The following is a 27,357-nucleotide window of genomic DNA, read 5'->3' on the forward strand; positions in this document are numbered from 1 at the left end:
TTTGCCCAGACGGACTCTGTCTTATCCATTCCATCACTTCTTATTTCTTTACATTCTACCTCATCATTGATATACAACGCTACTCCACCACCTTTATCTTTATTTCTGTCTTTCCGAAACAGCACATACCCTTCAATACCCATAGTCCAGTCATGACTACTATTCCACCATGTTTCCGTTATCCCTATATCATCTGGTTTCACTTCCTGCACCAGTAGCTCTAGTTCCTCCATTTTGTTACCTGGGCTCCTCGCATTGGTGTACAAACATCTTAATTTTTGCTGTTTGGCCTCGCTCACATTCTGTACCCAATTAGGCACGGTCATTCTACAGCCAGTATAACCTATTAGACTGGTATTCACACTGCCCTTCCTCCTTATATCCATTCTCCTACCCACAGCTGTATCCTTTCTTACTTTGTTTTCTTCACTCTCAATGCTAAAATCCGGCATGGAGATTACCTGGACATCTCCCAACCATCTCCCCCAAATTCCTAGTTTAAAGCTCTCTTAATCAGTTGTGCCAGCCTCCATCCTAGAAGTTTATTTCCTTCCCTACTCAGATGAAGTCCATCCTAAGAGAACTGTCCTCTGTCCATGAATGCCTCCCAGTAGCCATACATCCCAAAGCCCTCCTTATAGTACCACTGCCTAAGCCATCTATTGATAGTCATAATCTTGTCACACCTTTGTTGCCATTCTCTAGGAACAGGCAGAATCCCACTAAAGATCACCTGAGCCTCAATTTCCTTAAGCGTCTTCCCCAGCCTAGCATAGTCTCCCTTAATACTTTCCAGCGAGAATCTAGCCATATCATTTGTTCCCACATGAAGGATAATTAGGAGATTCTTTCCCGCTCCCTTTAGGATCCTTTTCAACCTCAGGTCTACATCCCGTATCTTTGCACCTGGAAGACAGCACACCCTTCTATTCTCTGGATCAGCTCTGGTTACAGGCCTGTCTATTCTTCTCAGTAAAGAGTCCCCGGTCACATAGACCTATCTTTTCCTGGTGACGGTACTATTCTCCAGTCTATCCCCTGTTCCCTCTGGCTGCAAGTTCTTTCCATTCCTATTCTCCCTTGCAATCCTCTTCAACCCATCCTGTATCCTCCTGGGGCTCATATTTGGTGTAGTCTCCATTGACTCTTCCCCTTTTCCTATAGGACTAGCCGCTCTTCTCTTCTTCCTTGCCCTTCCACCTTCAGTGACTACCTGCTAAGCCCCTTCTTCATTTTCCAACTCTACAAACCTATTCTTGAGCTCTATTTCTCCTTCACTAGCCCATCTTTTCCTTTGCCTGGTTCTTTTAGTCACATGCTTCCACTGACCACTTTCCTCACCCAGCTGTCTCCCCTCAGAATTCCTCAGTCCTGCTTCCATCTGCAAGTCTGAGCTTTCCCCTTCAGACACCTCATGTCTTCGCTCCATAATCTGCTCGAACCCCTTCTAAACTCAACCAGACTTTCCACCTGCATCTCCAAACCTCAGATCTTTTCCTCCATCAGCTCTATCAGACGGCATTTCATGCATACAAAACTCTTACCAGGTACCCCCCTCCAAGATCATGTACATACCGCAGCTTCCACATCCAGTCATCTTCATTGTCTCTTCTACTATATGGGTCACTCCCACTGCTGCCTCTGTATCAGTTATAGCCTTCCCACCTAAATCCTGTTAATCTGGGAAACACAAACCACACCACCACCCACAGCAAAAACAAACCCCAAACAAGCACCACAAGACAAACTCCCTTTTCAAACTCCCACTGAAACTTCCCTGTTTACAGCTCTGTTTGCTGCTCCTGTGCCGCTACACCTTTATGTGACCCCAGATTCCGCATATGAACAAAACCCACTACACACAAATATAAGTCTGTTTAAAAGCAATTTGATTTATACTTGTTTTCTTCCTCTGTTAGAACAGAGTTTTGTTTGAAAACACGGTGGTTGTTTTTTAAAAAGACGTTCATCTGTTTCTGTCTCTTGCTCCCGAAGTCATGACCCTGCTCAGGTTTGTGAGTTTAATCCTTGAGGCGGCCATTTAGGGATCTGGAGCAAAAACTGGGGATTGGTCCTGCTTTGAGCAGGGGGTTGGACTAGATGACTTCCTGAGGTCCCTTCCAACCCTGATATTCTATGATTCTATGACATGACAATGATTTCTACAGCAGCCACTCATAATGTTACAATCTTGATTCTGAATGTATTAAAACTGACACAAGCAATGTTAAAGGCTCCATGTTATATGCAGTTTACAAAATAAAATTATGGTGGAAATAAAACCACACTCTGAAAAATATTGCTGTTATAAAGCTCGCTTCACATGTGCAATGAAACAAGCACTTATTGACTGGATGATATTTCAAACCTCTACAATAAACATTAAATTTAAGATTGTGTACAACTAATATAACTTATTACAAGGTAATTTATTTTCTAGGCTGGTATCTAGCAAAGCAGATAGTCACTGTTACTAGTCAACTTACTTAGCCTCTTAGCAGCCTCCAGGGCATCATTTGCAGAGTCAGCCACGAAGAATCTCTGAACTGTAACCCCATGGTCTGCCATCAGTTTTTTACTCTGGTATTCCTGCAGGTTCAGCCATCGTCTCGGGGTTAATTGAACAGCCTCCAGAAATAAGGAGAAACAACAAAATGCTCATTATGAACCGTTCATGCAACAGTCAACTGAACTATTAAGCCTCAAACTAACAACAAACAAAATTATTTAGGAGAAAAGGAAGAATGTGCATCATTTTAGGAAAATGCTATCTCAACATGTGTGGCAAACACATTCTGACACCTATCAAAGATACTAAAAGGCTGCACAAGGCTCACAGGGTGATCTTGGTTTGATGTGTGTGTCTCATTTAAAATCAACACAGGTTTGCAAATTTCCTTGGTTTGATTTCTACAGTATATTTATGGTTTTATGCATTTCTGTGCTACCTAAAAAGATAATAAAATTGTTACATTAATAAAAATATTCTTTGCTTTAGTTTGAAGTCCATAACATACAAACAATAAGTTTCTCAGACACTATATACACACTTTTCAGAGGGGTAGCCACGTTAGTCTCTATCAGCAAAAACAACGAGGAGTCCTTGTGGTACCTTAGAGACTAACAAATTTATTTGGGCAAAAGCTTTCGTGGGCTAGATCCCGCTTCATCAGATGCATGGAGTGGAAAATACAGTAGCAGATACACACACACACACACACACACACACACACACACACAGTACATAAAAAGATGGGAGTTGCCTTACCAAATGGGCGGTCAGTCTAACGAGACAATTCAATTAACAGTAGAATACCAAGGGAGGAAAAAATCACTTTTGTAGTGGTAATGAGGGTGGCCCATTTCAAACAGTTGACAAGAAGGTGTAAGTAACAGTAGGGGGAAATTAGTACGGTAACATCAGTTTTTCTAATGACCCATCCACACCTAGTCTTTATTCAAGCCTAATTTGATGGTGTCCAGTTTGCAAATTAATTCCACTTCTGCAGTTTCACGTTGGAGTCTGTTTTTGAAGTTTTTTTGTTGAAGAATTGCCACTTTTAAGTTTGTTATTGAGTGACCAGGGAGGTTGAAGTGTTCTACTACTGGTTTTTGAATGTTATCATTCCTGATGTCAGATTTGTGTCCATTTATTCTTTTGAGTAGAGACTGTCCGGTTTGGCCAATGTACATGGCAGAGGGGCATTGCTGGCACATGATGACATATATCACATTTGGTAGATGTGCAGGTGAACGAGCCCACTAATGGTGTGGCTGATGTGGTTAGGTCCTATGATGGTGTCCCTTGAATAGATATGCGGACAGAGTTGGCACCGGGGTTTGTTGCAGGGTTTGGATACTGGGTTCGTGTTTTAGTTGTGTGGTGTGTAGTTGCTGGTGAATATTTGATTCAGGTTGGGGGGCTGTCTGTCTGTCCATCCTTGCTTACAGAGCAACCAGCAACTACACACCACAAAAACAGACTCCAACGTGAAACTGCAGAAGTGGAATTAATTTGCAAACTGGACACCATCAAATTAGGCTTGAATAAAGAATAGGTGTGGATGGGTCATTAGAAAAACTGATGTTACCGTACTAATTTCCCCCTACTGTTACTCACACCTTCTTGTCAACTGTTTGAAATGGGCCACCCTCATTACCACTACAAAAGTGATTTTTCCACCCTTCGTATTCTACTGTTAATTGAATTGTCTCATTAGACCGACCCCCTACTTGGTAAGGCAACTCCCATCTTTTCATGTACTCTGTGTGTGAGTATATATACCTGCTACTGTATTTTCCACTCCATGCATCTGATGATGTGGGTTCTAGCCCACAAAAGCTTATGCCCAAATAAATTTGTTAGTCTCTAAGGTGCCACAAATGACTTCTCATTGTTTTTATATATACACTGTACATCTGAGTAGGAAATTTTTTAAATTTCAATTAAGGGTTAAATTTTCAAAGTAATAATAAATCCCAACACATTTTAAAAGGTTTGGCATCTATTCCTGATTGGCTCTGTTTTAGTGACCTTTTGTTAAGGGAACTAGCAAATGACCAGTGTGGCCATATGAGTTCAGGAGTAGCAGCAGAAGGAACAACTTCCCAACCTCACCATACAAGGTATACAAATTATTCATACTTATACACGTGTATAATTATGTATGTGTGTGTTATATATACCACGGGTGGGAGGGGGGGCTGGGAGAGAGATAGAGACTTATGCACACAAACCAAAGGCCAAGAAAACAAAAGATCACAAGCAAGTGTTGAGTCTTGCCTCCATGGGAGCCACAGGTGCACCACTGAAAAGTGCAGACAGGGACATTTCAGAGTTGTGAGCTCAAAGGAGTTGGCCTGAAGTCTACTCCTTTCTATACGGTACTGCTACATGACCAGCTGATCCAACTTCAACCTTTTTAGCTGAGATGCCTCAGCTCTTCTTTAAAGCTTCAAATACTAATATTAAAGACCTTGCCTGGCTACTGCTGAACATTGTGAACAATCCTCTCTAGCTTCCTCATCTAACATGAGCAGCTTTGATGAACAAAGTTAGAAACGTGACTGACATAAAAAAATACTGCACCACATCAGGTGGCTGCTTGCCTGGCTCCACTTTACACTCTCCAAATATAATTGGATTGTGTTTTTAGGCTAAACGAATTTAGTGGTGGTGATGAAAGGTGCCAGAGTGACAGCCCTGGAGACTGAAGTCCCATTTATCCATATAACGGATACTGCACAGAAAAGAATGAAAGCATGCACCGCCCCCTTCCCCCCCACCTCTTCCCCCCTAAGAAGTCTCACACTGACTTAGAGGCACCACTACCAGGAGAGAATAAAGTCTCCATGTCCAGTGTTAACAATACCAGCCATTTAGTGTCTGAAAGCACCTAGCACACACTGGGTTCTAGAAAAAAGAAAAGGAGTACTTGTGGCATCTCAGAGACTAACCAATTTATTTGAGCATGAGCTTTCGTGAGCTACAGCTCACTTCATCGGATGCATACTGTGGAAACTGCAGAAGACATTATATACACACAGAGACCATGAAACAATACCTCCTCCCACCCCACTCTCCTGCTGGTAATAGCTTATCTAAAGTGATCATCAAGTTGGGCCATTTCCAGCACAGATCAGGTTTTCTCACCCTTCCCCCCCCCACACACAAACTCACTCTCCTGCTGGCAATAGCCCATCCAAAGTGACCACTCTCTTCACAATGTGTATTATAATCAAGGTGGGCCATTTCCTGCACAAATCCAGGTTCTCTCACCCCCTCACCCCCCTCCAAAAACCACACACACAAACTCACCCTCCTGCTGGAAATAGCTTATCCAAAGTGACCACTCTCCCTACAATGTGCATGATAATCAAGGTGGGCCATCCCCAGCACAAATCCAGGTTTTCTCACCCCCCACCCCCCCACACACACAAACTCACTCTCCTGGGTTCTAGAAGAAACACATAATTACAACAATTTAGTAGTAAAACCTACTTCAGGAAAACCACATAACAGATAGCTTTGCCATCAAATCTGTGCGTCCCTCTGGACATTTTCCCTCTATCCCATAAGCCAGCGTTTCCCAAACTTGGGACACCGCTTGTTCAGGGACAGTCCCTGGCGGGCTCGGCCGATTTGTTTACCTGCCGCATCCACGGGTTCGGCCGATCACAGCTCCCACTGGCCGTGGTTCGCTGTGCCCGGACAATGGGAACTGCTGGAAGTGGGGCAGGCTGAGGGACGTACTGGCCGCCACTTCCCCCAGCCCCCATTGGCCGGGCACAGCGAACCACGGCCAGTGGGAGCCAGGATCGGCAGAACCTGCGGACGCAGCAGGTAAACAAACCGGCAGGGCCCACCAGGGGCTTTCCCTGAACAAGCAGTGTCCCAAGTTTGGGAAATACTGCCATAAGCCATATCACTTATCTGGCTAAGTTATTGTAGATCCAAATTTCCTTGCTTTTGTACATGTTACACTTCCATTAGTACTATATTTTTTAGAATATATATTCCATGATCTAAAGTCAAAAATAAATTTAACGTATGTCATTTAGGCCCTGATCCCGCAAAACATTTGTACATGTTTAACTACAAGCATGTCAGTAATCCCACTGATGTTAAACACATTGGTAAATCATTACAGAATTGAGGTTTTATATGTTCCCAGATCAGAGTGTTACAACTTACAGTGAATACGGAACAACCCTCACTGTCAACACAATTTCTTGAAAAAATTAACTTTAGTTAAAATTTACAAGGGGAAGACATCTGAAAGTTCTACTATAACCTGGATTTGAAATGTTCCATAACAAACCAACTCATGCTCCCCTCTCACACACTTAACCAAGCATGACCATACTTTCAGAAATATCTGCAGGCTGGCTAACATTTCTTCTTGGGATCCACATTAAAATGGTCAAATAGAAAAGGGAAGAGTTAACTGAAAAGGGACATCAGCCTGAATGACAGCAGTGCTACCTGGCTATGGTTTAATTACAATCTGTGTCATGCAGAAGACACTCTTCTCCTTATGGAGAGATGAACTGCTGCCCCTGTGGCAGATAACCCACCATAATTTCTCAGCTGCTCATAAAATAAAAAGCACTGAAGGCATGCTGGCACCTCTCAGTTGGACATAACAGAAAGGATTATTTATGATATTAATATTTTGATCTCTAAAAGCAGGACATAAAACAATGATTATCCTTATTTAGTTTTATACTAAAAACAAAAAAATGGTAATATGTCCACCTTTCAACAATATATGGCTTTTATGCAATACTGGAGTTTTAGATATTACATTATATCAAAAACGAACATCCATCTGTTGCCACTTCCTTTGAAACAGAGGACACAAAAGACTGATATTAAAGACACGTAAAAGCCATGTACTTTTATACAGGAAATGTGAGGTTTTGTATATTACAAAGTGATTCCTGCAGAATTGAAACAATTACAAATGGCTCAGAACTCATTTTAAATAATGGCTGAAGTATTTTAGAAGAATAAAATGCTTATAGTGAATACCTACAATAACCTGCCTCTAAATTTTAGGTAATAATTCCACCATGCAAGTGTCTCAACTTGTTTTTTATTTCTCTATGATCTTCAGAGTCAATACATTTACTTTTCGATTTATACACCACATCCAAATTTAAAGTCACTAACTAGTCACTCTCGTAATTCCTGAATGAGAATATTTTCCCTCTCATGTTTTCTTCACAACCACACCCTCAAAGGGGTGAAGTCTCACACATAACCAAAGCTTATTTTAAGGCTAGAAGGGACTATTATGATTGTCTAGTTTGACCTGCTGCAACACATGCTATGGCATCCTACCCAATAATTCCTGCATCATGCCCATCATTTCTATTTGAATTATAGCATCTCTTTTAGAAAGAATGGAGAAGGTTTCTTAGATATATCCAGCACATTAAAAAGCCCCCCGCCTCTTTTCCTCTGTGTGTGTGTTCAAGCACAGTTATAACATTAAAATCCTGGGGGCTTAATTTTACACTCTTCATTTGGATTCTTTTGCCTTCAAAATATTCCTATGCTGCATTCATTCAACAAAACGTTAATGCGCTCTGCTACAAATTAATTGCCACCAATATACAGTTCAATTCTTTATTCTGTGTAAATATACATATCAGATACATACACACATGCAGATTGGAGTGAAGGATTACAGAGTCAAATGTATTTCCCCAGGAATTTAGAAGTGATGAAACAGGGGTATACAATACTATATATCACACATTGAGGGAACTACTGTCCACTAGATGTCAGTTTGGTATGGTATGTAAGTATGGTAGCTCAGTATTGTAGGGGCCAATCATTATCAGATGAGTGCTCAGGAAGGGTTGGTGCTTTACTACATGTTTACACTGAGCACCAAACATGAATTGTGTAATTTCTTCCCTTTGTTTTCACTCCTGATCGCCCCTTTCCCCAACACCAGTGTAAACCTTCCCAAGCATTACTTGATTTCTCCTTCCAAGTAAGGTACTTATCTCATGAGCTCTCATTTGCGCTCTCAGCTGCCAGGCATCCCCTCACATACCCTACTAGAGCAGCAGCCAAAACAACTGCAGTGAAATGGAGTCTCAGATGATTAGACCCATTAGAGGTGACCTTGCAGCACATAGCTACTGATCCTCTGCCTTGCCAGATGCAGTTTGAGATAGCTTTTGGGGGGAGAGGGGAATGGGGGAGAGTGTGAGAAGAGCCTTTGCAACCAGGATGCAGCATCAGCCAGGACCTCCAAGAGCAAGTGACTGAGCCCTACTGTGTGTGAGGCAAAGGAGAATCCAAATGCACTACATACGCCCTCATCCAACAGAAGAGCAATCCCAGTTCACTGTGGAACTAAGTATTGGGGAAGTTAATAGCTAGTTTAAAAAAATCCCTTGTTGGTCAAGGGGTCGGGAGCTCATACCCATAACTCCGGTGAATACAGGAGGTTTTCTATGCTTTTAAGCCACTCCTCTTAAAATTCCTCACGTGCCTGATTAAGCTCCTGCCTGCCTGTTCAGGTGCATCTCATGCATTGAAAATTCTGGCCATTATGTTACCTGATGAGCCCCAAAAGAATAAGATTTTTTTTACAAGTCTTCAATGGGCATAACATTATATAAATGATAAACATTATTTCAGCTGTAAGAGAAGGTAGAAAAATAAGAACACTTTTAAACTGTTCAGGTTAGAAGACAACTATCTTGGAAGAAAAAGCTTGATCAGACCAGCTGGCTTTGAGACATTCTGCTGTGGTTACTAGTTGTATTTGAGAAGTACACCTCTTTGTCAAGGCCTGGAGCTCAGCACAACATCTGTGAAGGCATTCCTCATGCTCTCGCGCTCTCTCTCTCTTGCTCAATAGGGAATTTACAAGTCTGACTTTCAGGGTACAGAAAAATAATTCATTTATCGTGTCTTGAAAATATGCACGCAAAAAGAACAAAATTTTTACTTTTACCTTCTTGAAGGGGTTTCAAGATATTATTTGGAGGTTAAAAACAGATTATTCAAGGAAAAATTCTATTCTCATTCAAACTATGCTTTAAAAAGTTCTCTCCTAAAATATGCTAAAATTACTAATGAACAGAACAAGTTACAGTTTTCATATTTCAACAGTGCTTTATCACTGTTTTTTTCAAACAAAAATGTTTCCAAGAAAGAGTTGTTGCAGTTTCATATTTCTGTTTAAAAAAAACAAAAAAAACAGATAAGTTAGCATCCTCACTTTGACAAACCATTTTAAAATTTCAGACTCGTGCACAGATAATTGTTCGCAAAACTATCTCAAAGAAATTCTTTGTTCTCTATGGTATACTCCTTAATATCCACTGCTATAACAGAAGAGTATTTCTGAATTTACTCTCAACCCTAAAATGATAGCTTTTTATGTCAATGAGAAAGAGAATTTTCTAAGCAAACCAAAAGAAAATATTTATACTCCACAAGTTTTTCAGAATTTGATTGCAATTACAATCTCCTCAGAAAAAAGAAAATCCTTACATTTATTACAATTAGTAAATTAAATTTATTAATCTCTATGACTATTCAATTAGCTCTCTCTGGTTGGATGCAGCAAGCATGTTCTTTCAAAACAGGTGTCATCGGGAAGGCTTTAAATTCCTCAAGTACGAAGCAGCAGTAGGTATGAAAAATCATCTTCCTGAAAAATCCCATTTTCACAAACAAAAAGCAAAGTGAGGTTAGTGGTTAAAGCAAGAGGCTGGGAGTCAATTCTATTCTCAAATGCACTACTAGCATGTTGAACAACCTGGGCAAGTTCCACACCCCTTTGAACCTCCACCTCCAGAGGTTTCCGGTTGCAAAATGGGTATTAAAAACATCTTACTACCTCACGCGAGTGTTGTGAAGTGTAATTAATGTTTGAGAAGCCCTGTGGAGAGCATCAGATTAAAAAAGGTGTTGCACAGAGAGATTTGTTTTTGTACCACCAGCAGAAAATAACATGAAAAAAAGAGAAGAATGATCCATGCCAATATTACGAACAAGTCAGAGCTGAGGTATAGAGAAGGAGACAGCAAGAAGAGCGTGATTCAGAATCGGAAGAACTGGCAAAACGGATAACACAGCACCAGAACAAACCCCTGGAGAAATAATGAAAGACTATGCTTCTATAGAAGAGAGACACAAGATGTTTTTAATCACACCTTCACTTGCAAACCATAAAGTACTGCGCAACCATCTTACTTTAACCCTGAATTTCAACCAAGACAGGCTTTCAATCAGGATTTTTTTTTTTTTTTTTTTTTTTTTTTTACACAACAGATCAACTCCATGTGATGAACTAGTGAAGATGATGAATGAAAACAGCCTACTATTATATACATTTGTTGCTTATCTATACACTTCAGAAATCAGTGGAAATTGACTCTATATTAAAAGTTCTGCAGAGCACAGGGACATGAAAATAGTTACATTAAACCTCTTGAGAAACACAGACCTTCTGCCTTGATAAGGACAGGCGAAAGACAGTAATTACAAGAGAGACTGAGTGAAGGGAAAAGACATGCCCCTCTCTAAAAGATCTTTTCTCTTTCAAGAGCATCTTAAAAGTGAAAACTGGGAATCATTTGTGATGGATTATAGGCTAAAGCAAAAAACACTGTGATGACCAACAGCAGAAAAGACAATAATCGCAGAATTAACACCTGGCTCTAAGAAGTTCTGTTATACTAAAAACATGCTTGAAGATAAACAGAAAAATTCATCCTAATCAGAATGGAAACAAAGACCTTTGGATAGGTGGGACTACGGTGAATAGAACGAATGAAAGCCTCCAAGTCTTTACTACTCACTTTTACCCAGGGCTCAGAGGACACTATGATACAAGTCCCCTCAAACGCACTTTTCCCAAGTATTCTCAAAACCTCATCAACATATTGTAGACAGGAAAAACATCCCAGGGATCACACTCCATACCATGATGCATCTTATAGGTAAAAATAAGATATAGCACTGACTGACGTTACCAGTGCTATTGCACAACTGTACAGCCTTAATACAAACACCACAAAGGACTTTATGGTAACAAGATTTTAAAAGAAACCTTATATTTTCCAGGCCGATTCTTCCCCTTGAGACTTCTTAGCAGGACACTTTAATTTGGCATGGAATGCGACTCTAACATCTCCTACCTGCCAGTTCTATTATTTATTCTCCCGCTCCCCTTTATGCCACAGCTCTACTGCTGTGGACAATCTAGTTGCCCTCAGCAGTATTAAATTGCACCCAGAGGCACCAATGCACACTTGTCCATCCACAAAAAATAAACCATAGGGGAACCAAGCTGTGAGCAAGGATCAGTGGAAGTCATCTGAAAGTCTCTTTAAAGAAAATCTAAAAGGCTGAAAAGGGGAAGAGTAAAACAAGGAAAACCACAGACTATTTTCTTAGTTCTGTTCTCCCTCTTCCCCCAACCCCCATTCCACTCATAGCCCTTCCTCTCTTTCCAACTCCTCCTCCCACATTTCTGTCAGAAAAATCAAATGAAAATCCCGGGGAGTATGCCATATATCTTTCACACTCTTTCACACAGGGCTGCATTTGGGTGGAATGCAACACGTTTTAATAGCTGAAGATACATTTGGGTTTTATGCCATTTACTTCTTAGCAATTTATTTCTTCACTGCAGGGTTGTATCGCAACATAAGAAGTGTAATCCGTTTCATAGGTATTTCTGTCACTACAACCTATCAAGGAAGCATTGGAAAAAGTCAATAAATGGACCTTGCTATAAAACCCCGAGATTGTGTGTGACATCTTGAATTTTGCATTTGTAGTCTGACAGTCAAGAACTGGGAGAACTTGAGCCTCAGTATTTCTGTTGGTGTGAAGCATTTTCTGCTGGCTGATATTGCTTCAGAAGATTGCCATTTTTCAAAAGAAAACAATTTCTTAAAGCACACTTTTTTTAAAACCCTCAAATTCAAAATACTCATCACTGTAAAAGTATATTAATCTTAAATCTTAACTTTTACTATTGTGTTCCCAACAGTCCAAAGAAGGCTTCGTAGTTAAAGAAAAAAAATGTTCCTAATTTTCTTTCCTTTTTCTGCACCCAATCCCGTTTTTGTACATTTAAATTCAAGTTCATTTATCCAAGGGAAAAAAGCACAAGTCTCCCTTTACAGAATCACAGAAGTGTAGGACTGGAAAGGACCTCAGCAGGTCATCTAGCACAGAACCCTGCACTCAAGGCAGGACTATGCAATAACTAGACCATTCCTGACAGGTGTTTGTCTAACTTGTTCTTAAAAACCTCCAATGACGGAGATTCTACAACCTCCCTAGGTAATTTGTTCCAGTGCTTATCTTGTGTTTCTAACCCACAGAAACTAAAAACCATGCAATAATTTTCAGATAGTTGGATAAAGTGAAACTCAAGCTACAAGAATTAATCCCAGAAAAGGAAATTTTATCAGCATGTAAGGTAAGTGCCATTCACATCTTTACTGCAGGCTTCTAGTGGAATCAGTGTTACTACTAACAAAGTTATACAATAGCCATTATTTAGAACTCAGATACATCAGGTTTGTTAAAAGTAGAGCAGTGCTTTTTTAAAAAAGGGATCGGTCAAAGTGTCATAAGTAACCACTCCAAGCATTAGTTCGTGACACTCAGTTTGTGACACATTTGAAAGTTGGGGTTGAAAACTTAATGCATCTCCACTGTAAAAAGTGTTTCAGGGTAATTTTCTTCCTTTCTTTTCTCTCCCTTGTCTTAGAAGCTAATATAAAAAGAGAAAAATTAAACAAATAGAATCAAAGATTCAGACTGATATACACCAGCAAAAGCAAGGAAAATATATGAGAGATAAAGAGACACTGTAAAGGTGCTTTAAACTCACGATTCTCACTCTTGGGTTGATATTCCTTAGTGTTAATCCATAGGTACTCAAAGAGTTCTGAGATTTTTTTAACGTATGGGTCCAAGCCAGGCTTTCACAGAAACACTATTAGAGGTAACTGAATTTCCCCTTCTTAACAAACCTGCTGTGAGTTATACCTATACGTATATAAGTTCTGTATATTTTGCTTGTGGGCATGTACACTGTATAAAAACTACCATTCAGATGAAATATCTTCCATTGTTGTTTGTAGGTGCTAACAGCTGTGTTGGTCCCAAGATATTAAAAACACAAGGCAGGTGAGGTAATGTCTTTTATTGGAGCAACTTCTGTTAGTGAAAGAGACAAGCTTTCGAGCTACACGAAGCTCTTCTTCTGAAAGCTTGTCTTTCTCACCAACAGAAGTTGGTCCAATAAAAGATATTACTACCTCACCCTCTTTTGTCATTCAGATGAGTTGCATAGGCACATTAAAAGGAAAAGTCAGGTATCTTTTCCTGACCCCCCACCCGCAAAACCTAAATATACTAGGCATTTATTGGCTATTTCTAGAGAGCAAAATTGACTGTTTACACTCCCACAATCATCTCTATTTCCTGCTGTTTTGTTTGTAGAAAATGGTCAGGGCGAAAGGTTGTCTCCCTCATCTCTCTGTAATAGTAGCACGTTATCTCAGGGATGTCAAATTAAGTTCGTTCCCTACCCAGATTCCTGTTGCTTGAGATGTCACAAGGTGATAGAAATTAAAAGACAATTAGAATATGAATAAGAACAACACTATAATTAAACAGGAGTGGAACAAGCAGCATATTTTACAGAAGGAAACAGTTTTCATATATAAAAAGACATTTGGAAATAACAGTTAACTAAGGTATTTTCGTCCTTATCTATATCCTTCATTAATTACCATCAGTCTCTTTCAGATGACCCACAAGGTTTCTTCCAAGCGTCTGCTTAAAAAAGCAAACCAAAAAATAAAACCCCTTATTTTTTGTGCATTTGAACAGGAAAAAGGCCTTCATATAGTCAAAACAAAAAAAAGTTTTCAAATTGAAGGGTAATTGACTGCTTGGGAAAAGATACTACCTTAGTTCTCCAAAGAATGAAATCTTCCATTTAGCCACACAATGGATACAGCGCTGGTAGTGCAAGCTTCACCACACTTCCTCACCACTATCCCTGAGAAGCTAGTTCATTTTCATTCCATCTTTGGCCTCTCTGCTGAAACTACTAGCAAAGACTCCAAGTATACTGGCACAACATGCTCACATTTCAGATGCTAACTCACCTTGAAACAGACTAAAGAGTACCCCAATTCATCTCACATACTGTAGAGAGACAGCTATTAGATATCCAGCTATCAGAAACCTGGATAGGATTTGAATTTATGACTCAGAAAAGAGGGTATATAATTCATTATCTAATCCAATGTGCCAGTCACTTTGTACTGGTTTTCACTTAATTACAGTAGATTAATTTCTACGTGGCCTTATCTTACCCCAAAGAATGTGTTTGTGCAAAACTAAAAGCAGACTTCATAGAACCTATTCAATGTGCTTTGATGTTCAGAAATAGCAGCTTTCGGCCCACAAACGTTGAACAAGTTTTGGATTGGTAAAGCAACTGATTGTCCTGGGCTGATAAACCAGTTTCCAGATCCCTGCCTGCCCAGGCAGATAAAACTCAGCCAAATACATAACTGTATAGCCTTTACCTCAATCAGCTGGTTGCTGCTGGCAGGCAACATCTTGCTGAAAAGTGTCATCATTTGTGAAAATCGTAGCAAGAACTGGAGGGGATCTCGTAAGACTTTCAGCCAGTTCCCATCTTGCTTTAAAAGTCATAGATCTTTAAACACCACATATTCTCTCTAAATATTAATGTGCTGGTGTGTTTTTTCTTGGACAAATATTAAAGCATTGTGATGGGGAAATTTTAACAGGATGGATTCAGATAAATGCTCAAAGATTCAGATCTTTAACTCTACTCTAGAATTTTGTTTAAGAATAAGAATTTCAAAAATTCTTATGTAATATCCTGCCTAACTTCACATACAATTACATCAACTGAGCGTACACGCTGGATATTGGTAGATATAAATGGCAAGTTATATATCCCAGTATCCCTTTGCACGCATAAATTGCCAGTTTGCATATGCACTTCTTGAAATCAGGCACTTTTTTGGCTAATCTATTAAAAAGGACACTGCTTCTGGACTTCAACCTGCAATTTACTAGTGTTCGGTTTTAAACAATGTGCACTTACCAAAATATAAACGGCTAATCTATGTGTACAAGGTTACTATAACATAATTTTATAAAATAATCAGACAAACTCTTTAAGGCAGGGACTGTCTCTTACTATGTACTTCCTACAGCATAGAGCCGAATGGGGCTGAAATAATTGTATCATCTGTGTAACAATAAATAAAAATAATAATGTGAAATTTGAAAACAAAGAAATTAAGGAAGATATATCAAGAACTATGGCATCCATAAATGTTCAAATCTTACAAAGGCATGTAACCAGATTAACTTTTGAACACTTAACTATGCAACCTGGACCATTTTTGTTTGGAGTAATGCATACACAGACAGACAAAAGGAATCTATCAATAAAACTGCACTCGCCAAGAGGTGATGCAGAAGTAATTAAAGACATTCATCCATTAATATTACTAATTTCAAATGACGACTGCTTACAACATGGAAATCTTAATGAAAAGAGATTTATTTTAAGCTCTTTCACAGCATGCATTTCCTAAACTTTCAGAGTATTTTACTGACAATCAACAGGCATTTCACAATAAAGATCCAACAAAAGACTGCCAAACCCGTCTGTTCTGTTTTTTTATGCTTCTACATAGCTAGGGCCCTACCAAATTAACAGTCCATTTTGGTCAATTTCACAGTCATAGGATTTTTAAAAACCATAATTTTCATGATTTCAGATATTTAAATCTGAAATTTCATGGTGGTGTAACTGTAGGGGTCCTGACCCAACTCTGAAGGCAGCAGCACAGAAGTAAGGGTGGCATGGTAGGGTATTGCCCCTCTTACTTCTGCACTGCAGCTGGTGGGGCACTGCCTTCAGAGCTGGGCACCTGGCCCACAGCCATAGCTCTCCTGCCTTCAGAGCTGGGTGGCCGAAGTAAGGGTGGCAATACTGCAACCCCCCTATAGTAACCTTGCAACTTCCCCCACAATCCTCTTTAGGGTTGGGATCCCCAGTTTGAGAAACGCTGGTCTCCCCTGTGAAATCTGTATAGTATAGGGTAAAAAATACACAAAAGACCAGATTTCACAGGGGAGGCCAGATTTCACGGTCCGTGACTCGTTTTTCATAGCCATGAATTTGGTAGGGCCCTACACATAGCTAACACTGGGAAGACAGGAAGGGAAAATAAAATGTCAGTTCTCCAAAATCCCAAATTGTCCGTTTTAAAGCTTTTGCTCATTTAAAAATTCTCTTACTGCAGTAGCTTTCTCTGCCATTAGCCTGCCAGTTTCAGAAGACGGAAGAGTTTCCAATTCAGCTTTACACTACAAAGTGGTTTAAAAGTGACTGGAGGACCACAATCTGCTAATGAAAAGGCAGCTTTGAGGGGAAGGAACAATTTAAAATAGTCATCTTTAGCAATTCACACTCACCTTCTCCCATTCCAGGTGCCTGTTCAACCTATTTACTCTCCACAAGCAAACTCTCCCCCCAGCCCCTATTTAACTTAGCAGATGCACAAGATAAAAAAAAAATTGAGTATTTCAGATATGAGATCTCAACCATACTTTGCTGGGAGTTTGAAGTCATCAGAAAGGTCAATCAGAACGTTGGACAGCCAGTGTCCCCAGCCTGAGTCTAAGTAGCAATGAACAATGAAGAAATACTCTTCCATGATGCTTTTCAACTATATACAATACCCAAACAGAATTCACACTCACAAACAACGTAAGACAAAAGCAGTATTTGTCCCAGTTAAGAATTACATTAGGCAAGTTTAACTGACTAATCAATTAATGGTTGTACAGTTCTTTGAAGACAATGATATTTAAATGTAATTATGATGCAGGATATTGCCTTGCCTGGGTTAGTGATGAGATTTTTGACAGCTCCACCAGAAAAGCAAGGTAACTTAAAGGACTTATTTTCCCCTAGCAAGAGTTTTCAAGGCAAAGCCATAGTCTGTACTTTCACAATCAGTAAAAGAAGAAAATGCATTTGTGGGGATTATTTTAGGAGTTATAGTAAACAAATCTTGTTGGAGCCCCTTTATTTGGACAAATGTAAAAGGAAAAACAACACTCAATTTCATGACTTGCAGGATCCCTTCTTTATTCAAGATAGAAACCCAGTATTAATATCATGAAGTGAAGACGGCTATGTTTGAAATATTTGATTTTAAGGCTGGCCAAATGAAATACAAACCCAATTCTGCTTCACTGAACCAAATATAGCTATAACCTGTGCTCACAGATTCTCTGTGAAGCAGCTCTACCAATGCAAATTATCAGCCATATATTTATAGTGTCAAGGTTTATAAATATGGAACATCTTATAATGGGTTATATTATCTGGGGAGTCATCTGGGGAGAAAAAATATGAGGGAAAAAATCTTTAGGAAGTGTCTCTTAATAGACAATGGCAACTACCTTTAGCATATGTTATCTAAAGCAAAAGTACCTAACCAAAAACATATGTGCATATCCATCAGATTCTCTGCTGTTTCACAACTTATTTCATTAGTTCAGGGGTGGCCAACCTGTGGCTCCGGAGCCACATGCAGCTCTTCAGAAGGTAATATGCGGTTCCTTGTATAGGCACCGACTCCAGGGCTGGAGCTACAGACGCCAACTTTCCAATGTGCCATGGGATGCTCACTGCTCAACCCCTGGCTCTGCCCCAGGCCCTGCCCCCACTCCACCCCTTCCCGCCCCCTCCCGAACTGCCGGGCCCTCACTCCTTCCCTCCCCCACAGAGCCTCCTGCACACCATGAAACAGCTGATCGGGAGGTGCGGGGAGGAAGGGGGAGGCAGTGATTGGCAGGGCTGCCGGTGGGTGGGAGGCGCTGGGAGCAGGGGGGGCGGGGAAGCTGATGAGGGGCTGCTGACATATTACCATGGCTCTTTGCCAACATACATTGGTAAATTCTGGCTCCTTCTCAGGCTCAAGTTGGCCTCCCCTGCATTAGCTTATGTGCTATGATGGGTAATAAAAAGAAATCTTTACAGTTCCAAGTGTACGTGGAAGGAAACAAATATACAAAGAGGATAATGAAAAAAAGTGTACGAGTCATCAATAAAAGAAGAAAAGATTTCTATTACACTGTGAGCTGTTCAATAAATGTAATTACAATATTGTAGTAGAAGTTCATATGAAAAGGAACAGCAGGAAAGATAACTAACTGAGGAAGCTTTCAAATGAACCAACGTTAAAATATGTAGGCTTTATTTTGTATACTTATACAAATATGTGGCCAAAGAATCCATTTCAAAAACAATCTCTGGGGTTGTTGTTTTTTTTGGCACTTATGCTCTGCTGTCAGAAAACTAACATGAGCTGCAATGATACTGAATGAAAACTTTGAAAATAAAAGACGTTTTTATTCGACAACGTTCATTTAAGAAAAAAGTTTATCTACTAAGCTATCATACATTTAATTAAATAAATATGCATTTATATATACATATATGTTTTTATTTAAATGTACCTTCATGTTTACTTCCTGGTATGGTAGTAACCAACATACGAACATTTCAAACTAGAAATAAGTTGCAAATTTTTAACAGTAAGGGTAACTAGCCAATGGAACCAAGGAATGTGGCAGGGCACCACTCATTTGAAATCTTTAAATCAACATATTTCAGAGTGGTAGCTGTGTTAGTCTGTATCAGCAAAAACAATGAGGAGTCTTTGTGGCACCTTAGAGACGAACAAATTTATTTGGGCATAAGCTTTTGTGGGCTAGAACCCACTTCATCAGATGTATGGGATGGAAAATACAGGAGCAAGTATAAATAGCAATGCCCCTCTGCCATGTACATTGGCCAAACTGGACAGTCGCTACGCAAAAAAATAAATGGACACAAATCTGACATCAGGAATCATAACATTCAAAAACCGGTAGGAGAACACTTCAATCTCCCTGGTCACTCAATCACAGACCTTAAAGTGGCAATTCTTCAACAAAAAACTTCAAACACAGACTCCAACCTGAAACTGTAGAACTGGAATTAATTTGCAAACTGGAGACCATCACATTAGGCCTGAATAAAGACAGGGAGTGGTTGGGTCATTACAAAACGTAAAACTAATTTCCCCCATACTAATTTCCCCCTACTGTTACTCAACTTCTTGTCAACTGTTTGAAATGGGCCATTCTCATTACAACTACAAAAGTTAGTTTTCCTCCCTTGGTATTCTACTGTTAATTGAATTGTCTCATTAGACTGAGCTCACACTTGGTAAGGCAACTCCCATCTTTTCATGTATGATGTGTGTATGTGTATATACATATATACATTTATACATATACACACCTGCTCCTGTATTTTCCACTCCATACATCTGATGAAGTGGGTTCTAGCCCACAAAAGCTTATGCCCAAATAAATTTGTTAGTCTCTAAGGTGCCACAAGGACTCCTCGTTTTTGTTTTTTGTTTTTTTAAATCAACATGGGATGTCTTTCTGAAAGATATCCTGTAGTTCAGCCACAATTATTTGGCTAGATGCAGAAATCACTGGATGAAATTCTGGCCTGCACTGTCTTTCTTTCCTGGAGAACTAACTAGGATGATTCTGCAGCAAATCTTATAGATCTCTGTATTTCAAAAAGTAACATGTGCACCACATTGATGAGACTTCTTACCCCTCCCAAAGATAGTCCAAATACAGTTGTTTAACACTGTTTTAAGTACCTGTAACTTGAATGTTTACCAGTTTAAACCACATTGCCTTCATCAGTATGGCCTTGACTGGGACACAGCCCTGTACTACTGCACAGAGGAGAAAGAGGTCACAGTCTTTGCCTGTAAGAACCACACCTAAATCTCCTCCTGGTGGAAAAGGAGGTTGCCCTCCTCTGATCTAAAATAGTATGAAAATATGACCAGAGTAATGGATCTTTTTAAGTTGATATTGAAACCATAATTTTGTGAACAATCCTATTTTACATTAGGTCTTCTTTTCATTCAGAGTCTCATATAGGTTCAGCAGGGGAAAGTTTTCATATTAAAGTCCTGATGTTATATAACATTTTTTAAAAGGACTTTTAAATAGGACTTATTTTGAAATGAACTGAAGATGACAGATACATACAGCAGACTCCAATTAATAATTATAAGCCTTTTGGTTCCACTTTCCCTTTTAAAGTACACCATGAACATTGTTGCACGGTAAATATAGTCTGCCTCATAAAAGGAAAAAAAATAGAAAAAGTCACACTTGCAAGTTCTTCAAGGGCTAGAACATTTTGATCAATAAACTGCAAGGACAATTTACTGTTTTATACTGCTGAACCATATACTCACTCTTTGGAATGAGTGAGACCTGTCACTACAATTGTTAAGGTTTATGTAACCATCTCAACTTCAAATTACACAAGTAATAAGATTGTGAAATATGTTCCCTAAACAGACTGTTTTCTGAAAGCTAGACAGCCTATTCATTTGGATAATTATTAGCATTCCTAATAGATATGCACTTTCTAGAAACAAGATGTTAAAGTCAAATAACTAAATTAATCACATCACACAGAAAAAGCAGAAAAACTGAGGGTTCGGTTTATAGCTACGTTTTAATGAATGTTTCCAGTTTTAAATAGCTAAAAACTGGTTTTAAAAAATTGTACTCAACCAAACATTTGAGAGCAGCACCAAGATTTTCAGAGCTAGAAGCCAAGACTTAAGCAACCTGAACAAGTGGCTGGATTTTCAGAAACACTGAGTGCTCGCAAATGCCCTCCAACCTCAGCGGGAACTACTGTGCAATCAGGGCTGCTGAAAATCTCAATTTGCGCGTCTAAATGTGGCTTTAGCCCAGATTTATATCAAGTACACACTGGAAATAGTCAAAGCTGACCATTTTTGCAGTCTTGAAACTTTCTTGTGAAGAACTGGCAGACCTTAATGATCTATGTATCCTAGGTAGTTATATGGCCCCATTACTTCAGTGTGTGAGCTCTTCACATTCATTAATACATTTACCTTCATAACATTTCTATTACATATGGGGAACTAAGGCACAGAGAGGCTAAGGGACATGCCTCTAGACACAATGAAGTATGTAGTGGAGAAGAGACTTGAACCCAAGTCTGTCAAGTGTCCTAACTACAGGACAACAGTCCTGTCTCTCTGGAACAATCACCCAAACTCACTGGGGAGTTCATCCCTTGGAATAACAAGACTTCAGAAGGTCTACATTTAATATGATTCAAGGAGATTTTCACATAAGCCATCTGATGTATGTCACTAATTTAGTATTATCTCATGCACTCAAACTAGAGCTTTGTCTTCTGTCGGACTTTACAGATCTTGCCCTAAAGTCTTTCACAGTCTTTGAGACTCAATGGAAAGCCAATTTCCTCTTGTCATTACAAAGCAGGCTGTTTTGAAGTAGTTTAACAGAAGCCGCAGCAGACTACAGATAGAAAGTCGAGAAACACAGCACATTCCAGCAAGAAATATCAAGAAAATGACAATCTAACAGAAATCAAGGGAAGTGCTTACCTGAAATAGTGACATTTCAGTTCCACAAAGCGAAATTATTTTAGCTGAAAAGAGTGAGAAAAGGACAGCCATTTTGTACTCTTAACCATTTTCCCCATTAGTTAAAAGAAGCCACTCTTTTTCCCAGTCTGCTTTAAAAAGGGACAATGGGAGAAATGATCATTTCAGCACAATCTAAGAAAGCAAAGACTGCAAACCCCAAATCATCATTAAATTTAAAAAGTTTATATAACTAATTTGTTGCATTGACTTTAGCTGCCTTGTGAGAAGTAGGCAGCCACGCTATCAATAGAACCACATTTTAAAAAAGGATTATTACAGCAAGGTTCCTGCATCACTAATTCATCACCTCCTACATATGAACAAAGGAAAGGCAGCTGTGTTGATCATAAAGGTTATAAAATATTATTATACTGGTTTTAAACATTCAATTACACAAATAAAGTTAAAATATGACCAGTTGTTTTTTTTAAAATGATATTAAAGGATATCCAGTGGAACCTCAACCCAGTCTCCAATTGGGCATGCACGGTTTTGCACATGCATACCTCAGCATGAAAACCTGCACGTGAAGCAGAAAGAGACTAACACCTGCGCACGTGCATACACACACACAGGATGGTGTGAACATTCTATCACCTGTGAACACAGATGTTCGAATGCATCACTTTGGCATGCAAATCTTAGTGCCCATAAGTATTTATAGCCAGAGCTGGAGGCTAGATTCTAAAAATCAAGACCTGCAGACCTGACCTGCACCACTGAAGTCAACGGGAACAGGTCCTAAAAGAGTTGCATTCACACACTAAAGAATATGACCAACTTGTTTCCCACTCAACCATCTATTGTATCTGAATTTTTCAGTTTTGGTGCATGCTACTATTAAATTCTAACCTCCCTAGAGGAATGTTAATTAAAAAATAAAAAGTGTAACTAACAGGCTATCTATAAATGTACTGCAGTGTTACATGGCCCTAAAAACACAAGCAGGTATTAAACTTTCAACTCATAATTCCTCTTGGATCGTGAGCGAGGTTTCTCTGTTTTAATCTGTTCAGAATCTGACTGACTTAAATAGCTCCTAGGGTCAGAAGGAGGAGGTAATTGGTTTTTCATATATGGGGAAAAATGACTCGAAGCGATATCTGTATTATTCTCTCAATTAAATTTTTATCATGTATTCACAGGCACTTTAAGTGGGAAATAACATTATTCCTTCCTTCTAATTTCAGCATAATATAAAAGCAAATACTGGTTTTGACTTCTGTAATATTATAAAAACCAACAAGCATTTAAACGAATACTCAATAAATATCTATATTAATACTGTGAGCAAAAATATGGCCAGATTAGCCATGCGGACTACTTCTCTTTGAAAAGACAAAAAACTAGCATCCCACAAACAGCAACAAGGCTACATTTGCATTCACAGCATCAAACCTGAACATTTTCACAAGGCTAGTAACAAGAAAAGAAGGGGCAAAGAGGTAAAATTCAGCAGAGAAGAAATAAAATGGTGCAGAAGGACAGCAACAATAAGCAACAGCAGTTACTGCTAGTCTGAAGGGACAGAATGAAGCTGGCAAAGTGACACAACTAAATAAATAGTAGGTGTCAGATCAGGGTGTATTTGATTTAAAATCACTAGTCAGGAAGACTCGATTTAATCATGGATTTCTACATAAAAGTGAATTCTTCTTGGTTGCTATAACCTTAATACATATTCTTCACAACTCAGCAATAGATGTAGGTTTCATTTTTAGAAGGTACATACTATACATTTTTAAGTGATTTATTTTGAAAACTTTTCCGATTAGTTTTACAGCTATATCAGAAAATGAATGATTGGTTATTTCATTTACCTTTGGTAAATGAAGCAGATATTTATGAAGTCACTGGGAGGTGAACTATCTCCAAACCAGCAGGTTATTCATTAGTATTTGGAGGATTTTCTTGCCATGCTGTATTAGGAGAACATCACCTGACAGACATTTAAATTGTTTTATTCAACTAAAACAACAACGTTATGTGTTCTGGATTTTTTCTTCAAAACATAATATTTTAACAAAACAAGCAAATGACTTTTTCAATTTAGTTAAACATTCAAGTTTTTTAAAATCAGGTTTGTTTTTGTTAAAAAATTTTTTAACTAAAATAGTTAAATGAAATATTTAAAAAAAAATTAAATCAACTATGTCAGCCAGGTCAACATGAGAAACTTAAACTATTGGATTCTGCAGCTAACTCAGTCGTCTTCACCTTCATTTTTCTGATTGTTCATAATCTGGAAAAGAAAAACAAGCTTTCCTACTTTTTCGGGTCCCAAACGATTTCTCAATTTTGAATGAATTAGTCCAAAGGAAGAAAATAGTTTTTCTACTCCGGCAGAAGAAGCTACTGCTGTGAAAAGTGAAATTACCACTTCAACCATCTCTGAATCCAAGTGCTTAAGTGGCTTTCACCAGTGAACTGGTGAGACTTTCTTTAAAGCATCACTAGCAAACATATATTTCTTGAATGGTTAGCTCTTAGCTCTGAAGTTTATTATAGTTGGCATTATGGAGGGATGATTGCTAGATGTCCATGTCATAGCCAACTCCTCTTCTTCAACAGTTAAGGGTTCACCCTGGTACTGAGTATTGAGAATATTTGCAAGAAAATGAGCTGGAGATAGTGCTTGTCCCATTCGTTTTTTAATGCTTGTAATTTAACTCTGTCATTGCATATTTCTCTTTTTAAGATCTCACTCAGTTCCTTCCAAATTTCAATAGCGTCAGCAATAAAATAGCTATTTTCCTGAATTTTATTCAAGGCTACAGAAATAGGCTTCAGGATACTCAGCATGTGTTCAACATTTCTGTTAAGCCCAATGTTGAAAACGTTGGCTGTGACAGTGCCATCTATTTATTCACGATTTTGTTCACAAACTATCATCAGATTAGGCCAGTTCTTTATATAGCTCTCAAAACAGTAGACTACTGAGTTCCATCGCACGTCTTGTGGGAGAGTTAGCTTGGCTCCTCCCACTTTTTTCAGAGCAGCTGCTGCAAAGTGGTTGTTACAGAGGTACTTTGCAATTTCAACATTAGCCTTTATTTCTGGAACACTGAAGTCTTTGGCGAGGAGGTGCATCAAATGAGCACTGCAACTGTAAGTAATCAGCTTGGGACTCTCTTCTAAATTTCTTCTCATCTTGGATACATTTGCAACATTGTCTGTGACCCAAGCTGCGTACTAGACACTTGAATTTTTTTTCCCCACAGGTTGTTATAGCTTTTACTGCTACTTCTCGTAAGTATTCTGCTGTGTGCACATTTCCTGATGTATCAATTGTTTCTGTAAGGAAGACATTCCCTTCTTCTGTTGTCACACAAGCACATACAACAGGATCATTGTGGACATTGCTCCACCCATCAAGATTCCGGTTAACAATTTTACCCTCTAGATCTTTTGCACACTGCTCACTTTCTCTTTCATACACTTTATCCAGCAATTTGCCTGTGACATCTGCTCTGTTGGGTGGACCGTATCCTGGTCTTAATGACTGACCCATGTCAATGAAGTGTGGGTTTTCAATCATACGGAAAGGAGAGTTTGTTGCATAAACATATCGGGAAATTTTTTCCATCAATTACCTCTTTTTGTAATTTGCTGGTTCTTATCACAAACTTATCTATGGTTGTTTCTGGATGATGAAGATTTTTTTTTTTCCTTTTTGCTACAGGTGATATACTGTGGCTATGTGACATATATAATGTGACTGAAACACTATCACTGGAAGAAAACTCAAACTATAGAAAATGATGGTGATCTTGAAGGTGGATAGTCTTCAGAATCCTGTATGTTGAGGATGGATTCTCCTAAACAAAACAAGTCAATGCAGTTATTTAATTATTAATTACCAAACTGCTCATCATTTAGTATTACTCATTGCATTCACTGACACCCAATACTACTTTAAAGGTGAAATTGTAAAAGGAAGATCTCCCTATTTCAGCTATTTATTTTTTATCACAAATACATCTAAAATGATAGTACCATAGAGTAACAACTATATTTTTTGCTCAAACACGAGAATTCAAGAATAGTCTAGAAGGAAGACAGGCAGTCCTTAAGAAAAGTATGAAATAAAAAAAGTTTACCAACCTGAAGATCCTGCATGTTCAGACATGTTCCTTTCATCATCTTCAACGCAGCTTCCTCCTGAGAAGAAACGCTTCTCATGACATTGTCTCATTCAGGCACCCAGACCTTGCATTTCTCTGTTGCGCTGTTTGCATTTTGCACGCATCCCTGTCTTACCCACAGGTAGAGGTACTTCACTAAAATATTCCCAAACTGGGTCTCTTTTACAGCCTGCTGCCATTATAGGTTTTCCCTTCTAATGAGAGAATGGTATCGTAGATCTCAAATCAATGAAGGCTATACTCAGAAAGACCTCAAGACTTCTGGAATATGCTTCACTTTTGTTTCTACTGCCTGTCCCTCCCTTATCACATTTATCTCCAGACTTCTTCTCCTTGTCCAGGTCTATTCTGCCCCCACAATCTTCTATTCACTGAACTTTTTGAAACATTGCACTTTGAGAAAGAGGTAACTGATTGACTCAGTATACACAAATTTGCAGAGGACAACAGGGTTGAGGTCTGTTATTTCTCACTTCTCTATATTTATTTATTTTAAAACATTTTTGCTGTTAACAAGCATGTTATCTCTGGAGACAGAAATCCAGTTTGAGAACTGCAAAACTAAGCATCTCTGATGGTATCTTCTAGACTGAGCACTGAGTCCCATTGGGTAGATAGAAAGATTAACCTAAATAATCTATACATAAGCCCCTGGAACCCCATAAAATTGGGTCCCTAATCCATGAACTATTGGAACTCATTTACAAAACTTTTCTTAAACATTACATGAATGAATTGTCTCATACTATAGAATTAGAATGTATAATCCCTATTCCATGATGAGATATCTTTGAGCTAAAATGTATCTTAATTAAAATGATCTTTAGACAGTGGAAGCAAGAGTTATGCAGGAGAACATCCAGTATGGCAAGTTCATGTGACATATGACCTTCACAAAGCCCATGGCTGACAGTTTAAAATAATAATTATAATAATAAAGGCACCAAAAAAACAGAAGAGACTCTAAAAGATAAAGCTGAATACACTGTGTAGAGTAAAAGAACAATACTGTACATCTTCATGAACCAGAAGTTCAAGTAAAGAGAAATAAAGAACCAGC

General features: G+C 38.8%; 1 protein-coding gene across 2 annotated transcripts in view; it reads right to left on the reverse strand.

The window, feature by feature from the left end:
* SUCLG2 (succinate-CoA ligase GDP-forming subunit beta) overlaps positions 1-27,357 on the reverse strand; it is a 230,372-nt gene that overhangs the window by 185,335 nt on the left and 17,680 nt on the right. For both annotated transcript variants that reach the window (XM_037903956.2, XM_043551014.1), the window contains exon 2: positions 2,487-2,628. In XM_037903956.2, the coding sequence (XP_037759884.1) occupies positions 2,487-2,628 (142 nt within the window). The remainder of the gene's footprint in view (positions 1-2,486; positions 2,629-27,357) is intronic.

This window comes from Chelonia mydas, chromosome 7 (assembly GCF_015237465.2).
Source record: "Chelonia mydas isolate rCheMyd1 chromosome 7, rCheMyd1.pri.v2, whole genome shotgun sequence".
Classification (NCBI taxonomy): domain Eukaryota; kingdom Metazoa; phylum Chordata; order Testudines; family Cheloniidae; genus Chelonia; species Chelonia mydas.